At 36.6% G+C, this 6,401-nt stretch overlaps 3 protein-coding genes across 4 annotated transcripts in view; 2 read left to right on the top strand and 1 right to left on the bottom strand.

Annotated features, from left to right (window-relative positions):
• Positions 1–51: 51 nt before the first annotated feature.
• Positions 52–2,174, top strand: LOC102676036. Of its 2 annotated transcripts, none has more exons than XM_006612811.2 (4): positions 52–185; positions 780–944; positions 1,509–1,631; positions 1,734–2,174. In XM_006612811.2, the coding sequence occupies exons 1-4, from the start codon at positions 180–182 to the stop codon at positions 1,866–1,868; spliced, it is 429 nt and encodes a 142-aa protein (XP_006612874.1). In that variant the 5' UTR covers positions 52–179; the 3' UTR covers positions 1,869–2,174. The 2 variants fall into 2 exon arrangements, with proteins under 2 accessions (XP_006612874.1, XP_006612875.1); XM_006612812.2 differs by having other exon boundaries at positions 58–185; positions 780–853; positions 1,508–1,631.
• Positions 2,175–2,503: 329 nt separating this feature from the next.
• Positions 2,504–4,242, top strand: LOC102676274. The gene is made up of 3 exons (XM_006612813.2): positions 2,504–3,389; positions 3,432–3,648; positions 3,869–4,242. The coding sequence occupies exons 1-3, from the start codon at positions 2,565–2,567 to the stop codon at positions 4,201–4,203; spliced, it is 1,377 nt and encodes a 458-aa protein (XP_006612876.2). The 5' UTR covers positions 2,504–2,564; the 3' UTR covers positions 4,204–4,242.
• Positions 4,243–4,560: 318 nt separating this feature from the next.
• LOC102676414 overlaps positions 4,561–6,401 on the bottom strand; it is a 2,580-nt gene continuing 739 nt past the window's right edge. Inside the window, exon 2 of the mRNA XM_006612814.2 lies at positions 4,561–5,380. Within this exon, the coding sequence (XP_006612877.1) occupies positions 4,697–5,380 (684 nt within the window). The 3' untranslated portion in view covers positions 4,561–4,696. The remainder of the gene's footprint in view (positions 5,381–6,401) is intronic.

Raw genomic sequence — 6,401 nt, 5'->3', positions numbered from 1 at the left:
AAAAAAAAAAAAAAAAAAAAAAAAAAAAAAAAAAAAAGAAAACAATCGCAGATGATATTGGAGGACAGGGTGGGAGAAGTTTACTCTCCACGAGGAATATATAAATGGGCGGGCAGGGCTGAAATTTCTAGTTGGTAGAAGATAGTTTGCAAGCCTATAACGAAGTTGTGTATCGCACTATGCAGGTAAGCAATAATCCGTTCGTGTCAATTACTCATTCGTAAACTTTACGTTTGCGAGTTTCCATCGGCAATTATTTCCTTTTTTTTTTTTTCCTTTTCTTTTTCTTTTACACTTGTAGCAAATGCTTACACGATACAGGATCGTAATAATAAAAGGTTAAGGATTTAATATTTTTACATAAAAAAATTTCTTTCTCCTGCGCGTAATAGCAATTGGGCAGGATGGAAGGGTTGAAAGCGTAAAGAGAATCGACTGGTTTTATAAATAATTCCCAAGACGCGAATAACCGTTACATCTCCCGACCAAATCTCTTTCCGTGTTGCCTGCGAATTGAGATCATTGATATGCGAACCACGCGATACTGCGCATCGAGCCAAAGTTTTGTATTATCAAAAGCCCGAGCTACTACTTTATTCGACGCAGAGAACGATCAATCTGTGACTAACTGCCGCATTGTTCCTCGTATACGAATCGAAGTATTCTTCTCGAATTGCAAGAAATTCCTATTGATTGAAATTCATCGCAATCTTTCCATTCAATTTTCTTTTTCTTTTTCTTTCTTTCTTTCTTTTTTTTCTTTTTCTTTTTTTTTCAAGGTCCACGTGACGTCGTTTGTCTTCGCTGTGTTGCTGATCGCTTCGATGGAATCGAAACCACTCTGGCCAAGCGTACGTTCGGACGATCATCGATACCTTTCTACAGCCACCAACGTGGACAGAGGATTTCTTCAGTATCACGATTCCCCTTATTATGTTTATAACGTAACGTATTATGTACAACATGTACAATGTATAAAATAATCGTTCGATACAGCGTTTTCCAATGTTGTTTCTTACGAATAAATAAATCGTTTTTTACGATAGCTAAATAAGCTGCTATACTCTTTTCACAATTATATGAAGATTTATTTTTAATAGTTTAAAGTAAATGCAAACATCGTACTTTAACATCGTACATATTAATCAAGTATATCTGGTGAGAATATTAATAATATATTGTGTGAAATATTAAAAATCTATCATCGTAGCGGACATAAAATATTTGTTATACGATGATAATATTTTTCGTAATAGCTCATAAATCATTTTTATTTATTCCTTTATAGCTATATCGAAGTAAATATGTTCTTAAATTATCATAATCGTAAAAAGAAATATAAAAATTATAATTGGAGAAAGGTGTGGTGTCAATTCAAAAACTATTTCGTGATTTCGTTGCAAGTTGCGGTATACTAAGTTGGAAAAAAAAAAAATTGGTTTAATGAATGTAACGCTCTTTCATACTCATTTACTCATAGTATTTGATATTTTCGCTTATCTCGTTAGGTACATTCCGAGGTAAATGCGGCTCCTATCATAGCACATGGGAAACTGGCTGCTTCTCATTTACCTGTTTATAGCTTTTATTACGGAACCCCGACTTACGACTTCCGGCTGCCATTGAATCCGGTAAAAAAAAGAAAAAAACATCGACTCGTTTCGATTAAAATTGAAATCTTAAACTTCTTCCATAGAAGATCGATTTCTATTTTTGATTAATTTGTTTTTAAGGTGTATCCGCTATTACCTGCTCCCCATCCAGGAGATCAACCATCGACTGTAGGTGCAAAACCGATCGATGAAGATGATGATGGTATTGAAAAATTGGAGACAAAGATTGAAGGGGGGAAAAAGGAGAGGAAATGAAAAAGTTAAACGAAAGCATCGATGATAACCTGCATTATATTCAACCGTTAAATCGAAATAACTTTTGTACGTGGTGGAACGAAATTTTGCGAAATTCTTTTTATTTTTTATTTTCATTAGTTCTTAAAAATTTGACTAACGAATCTTTTTTATACATGGTGTCTCGAACCATTTAAAAATATTATATCTTCATCGATTTTATAAATTCAACGACTATAATCATTTAATTATCAAGACATTTTTAAGAAATAACGTTTCCTACTTATGTAAAAATTTACGTTAATTAAATAAAACACTTTTATATCGCAGTTTAGTACTCATAATGTATTCATTCTTACGATTATTAATTTTAGATTGCCTATTTATCGAAATATTGTACGTATTTCAAGTTCTATTTACAAGTTCTAATTATATCAGAAAATATGATAAAAGCAATTGCAACTTTTCTTCCGAAGGCGCTTCGACAATAAAATAATCGATTCTCGACAAAAGGCAAGCAATTAGTCTACTTTCACGAATAAATCTTATTAAACGATTTTCTATAATTATGCATCAGAATGGCTCGTCCAACTGATGAAAAACTCTCCCACCCTACGAGCATAAGATAAACCGGGGTCAAAGATACCGTGTACTCTGTGTGTTCGAACGTGTTCATTTTCTTTCTTGGTGCTCGGATCGTTCGCATCGATCGTGAATATGAGCGTGAAAAATATTTGGTCGGTCGGTGTTTTTGTACTGGTACTTTTCGTGATAATCGGTACGTCCATCTTGCACGAGAAGAAAGCCATGAAACGGGATTACCAGGTAGCTGTCGAGCCGTACGACGTAATTAAGAACAAGATGAGGGGATTGAAGTTGAGAAAAATTGAAACTACCGATGGCAAGAATTCTCGAATCGACGATTTCGAAATTAAGGCAGCGCCAACTTTCATCAGGATACCTCCCCATCGAATGTGGCACGTGGTGGGGATACATTCTCCTCGTGACAGGGAGTATCGTTCGATCGTGGAACGTGAAACGGATAAAGGGATCGATGGAGGAAGTTTATCGTACAAGGGCACAGTGGAAAGAAACGCGACGGAAGTATCGAAAGACGCGAAGAAAAGCTACAAGAAATTGAAACTGATCCGAACTCGGGCTGATTACAAGAAGGAGTGGAAGAACAAAGAACAATTGACCTATTCGAACGGTGATAAATCCATAGGCGTGACGAAGAAAACAATCGGCCGGCGTCAAGCGAATTATTTCGTGAATACGAGCGAGGATCGTGTAATAAACAGGTCGAAGCGTTGCGCGATGCACGCAAGGAATTTGAAGGATCAAGACAAATCCGATTATTACTCGATGAGGAAAGCGGTTATGGACAAATTTTACGCTCGACAGAAAGAGATAGCGAAGAAGTACGCGAAAAAAGTAACCACCATTACCACCACTCCCAAATACATATCCTATAATTTACGAGAAAAATTTAACAAAGATACATCTTCAGCTAAAATTGAAACGAATGATATTCAAAATGTATCCGCTAAGATTTCGACGAATAATACACAGAATGTATTTTCTTCCGCTAAGATTGAAACGAATAACGTTCAAAAACTTGATAAGACGCTCGACGAGGGAAGAGAAAATTTCGATGAAAATGCCATTTTAATTTCCACGATTCCTCCTATGACAAAGAGGCGAAAACAAGTAATAGAAACGACAACGATATCAAATGCATATCACGATCATTTGAACGACAAAGTTGACAGCAAAAGTAACGAAAGTGTTTCGAAATCAGTAAGTACGAACATGAATATTCAACAAACTTCCATTATATTTGCGCTACAAAATACTTAACAAAATTAAATAGATTAGATAATAGATTCAATGTTAGAGATAAGTTACAAAAGATGAATAAAAAGTTACAAGTAAATAATATCTGTCGCGCTCTTAAATATCATTTCTTTTTTGTTTTTCTTTTTCAAATTGATTTGTCAAATAATCTGAAAAATATTTTCAGAACAACGAAGAGGACAATGTTCTGAAATGGGGTATTTGCTCGGGTGAATTAATATATCAGCACAATTTAATCATCAATACGCAAAATTCGGTACAAAGTAATATGGATTTAACAACGACGTTGGAGGGTTCACTGTGCGTCACTTGCATAAGAGTCGTACCAGTGAAGAACAGAAATACCACTCTGAATTTCGATGTAAATCGTAACAAGGATGGCAGCATAAGCTCCTTAATGTTTATCGCTAAGGGGTTGACGAATATGGAATTTTTATACGTAATAAAGATCTGGGCCGTGAGAAAGATAAACGATCGCTGCGATCACGTCGAAACATAAATCTATATATATATATCTTCTGTAACATTTTTCCTGTAACTTTTTTTTAAAATACAATAATTGCCTTTCTATAATATAATTAAATAATTTGCGACTCTCTCTTTCTCTTCTCTTCGACCATATAAAAAAAATATATTTTTAATAAAGCAAATATAATATTTTATTTCTAGGGATGTGTATGTCACGCGAGTAAAAAAAAAAGTGCAAATCTGCCATATAAAATGTATATATAAAATGTTAGATATTAAGACCATAAGTTACTTGATAAAGTGTTATTCATAAATAATCGTGAAAAAAGTAACTGTGTACCATCCCTCCCAAATCCCTTTTCTTGATCGATCCACGTTATGCAATTTATATACAATGATCGTTGAAATTAATTGTCTCTCGTTAACTTCACTTCGCCGATCTCGAGAACTCTATGATGATAATCAGTCTGATCGTGGGCTTCAAAACGTGACACGAAAACGAACCTCGTCGGACCGGTTCCGCTTCAAGAACTTTTCGGCACAGCTGTTGGAAGGGGTGGCGGCGGTACATCCGGTATTTTTTCCTTCTCCTCCTTTCCAGGGAGTTTCTTCTCCTCGTGATAGGCTGGGAGCAGATGTTCGGCGAGCCCGTTTCTCGGTGTGGTTGCAGGGATAGGTTCGAGGGTGCCGTAGGGTTGATAGTCCACGTAGTACGTGCCGGGAACAAGGTGAGGGTTGAATCCGCTGTACGTGTAGAAATAAGGGTCGTAATACAAGGATTGGTAATTGGGATAAAAGCTGAGAGGCTCCTGGTCCCCGCTCTTCCCCTTCGATCCCGACTTCGAGACACCTTTATCGCCCGTTTCTTCTTCGTCGTTCGGATTTGTCGATTCCGTTTTGTCGGTTGACTTGGACTGCTCGATGGACGAGGGAGCGGTTTGAACGTCGTTCGGTTGTTTCGACACCCGTTGGGAAAGATGCACCACTTCCGGCCCGGCTAAATGAGGCGCCACTTGGGTGTAATAAACAGGTGGCACGTAACCGATCGCCGTTCGATGAATCACGGGTTGAATTACCGGGTATGCTCTAGACGGGGATAAATTTTGATTGCTCGTTATCACGGCGTTGTACACTTTGGGAACTCTGAGAAGCCCCCCCGGATCCCCTGACGCCAACTTTATCAAGGCGAGAACGACGAATAGATTCATCTGAAAAATAATTGAAGTAAAGCGGTGGTGAGTGGAAGAAATGGAAACAATGAAAATTTAATGTAGCGTTATTGTATATGGATCGATCTATAATTGAAACGGATACGCGGTGCCGAGTAAATCGTAAATGTGACGGAGAAAACGATATGTAGTTCAAAGTCCCTTGTCCGGGCTCACAGCCGATAAATCTAGCACAAGCACGCGTGCACACGACAATAAAGAGATTCTAAAACCAACGTACGAGAGACAGTTGCGGCTATCAAACGTTGATGCAAGAACAAAGCTATGCAGAAATACTTATATATTGGGTTAGTGGAAAAGTCAGCTTTATGAGTGTATAAAATATATCTGTTTATTACGATATATCCTGTTTTCGAATCGTTTAAATTTTGTATCAATGTATTAATCTATTATTGTAGTCTACTCACAATTTCTTTTTTTTTATTTACGCATGTTAAATCGAATTAGAATTCGAAATTCAAAGAAAAAAATAAACGAACAATCCACCTTTTTTAAATTCGTATAACGTAAATGATTGCGAAGTAATTATTCTTGTGTAAAATGAATTTAACATAAACGCCATTTTAAAATTTAAATTTTAAATTTGTTATCATATTGGAAAATCAAAAATCAACGTGATTTAATATATATATTAATTTCTTTACGGAGATATAATAATATCTCGTAAAAGTTTATTCCGCTTGATTTCTGGTTTATTATCTTTAGCTTTTATCTGTGTTTGAGAGAGATCAATCACAATTCATCCAGGAAGAAAGGAACTCGCATGATCCAACCGTGATCCAAGCGTGAGTCGATCAAGTGACCATTGTTTTTACATGGAAATGTAATTGCCATCCACGAGTAAAGATCTCGCGTGCGCTCGATCAAACGATCGCATACAAAAGAGTCGAACTACGCGTGCACGGAATAGAATCTTGACTGTTTCCTTCGTAGGTGTGTACCCACAGTCGAGTTGTCGCGCCTAGTGAAATTCTTGCGTTCCTCTTGATCTTCAAATAAT

This window comes from Apis dorsata, unplaced genomic scaffold (genome assembly GCF_000469605.1).
Source record: "Apis dorsata unplaced genomic scaffold, Apis dorsata 1.3 scaffold_127, whole genome shotgun sequence".
Taxonomy (NCBI): Eukaryota; Metazoa; Arthropoda; class Insecta; order Hymenoptera; family Apidae; genus Apis; species Apis dorsata.
The sequence above is the reverse complement of the archived record's forward strand: the minus strand, read 5'-3'. Positions and strand labels throughout refer to the sequence as shown.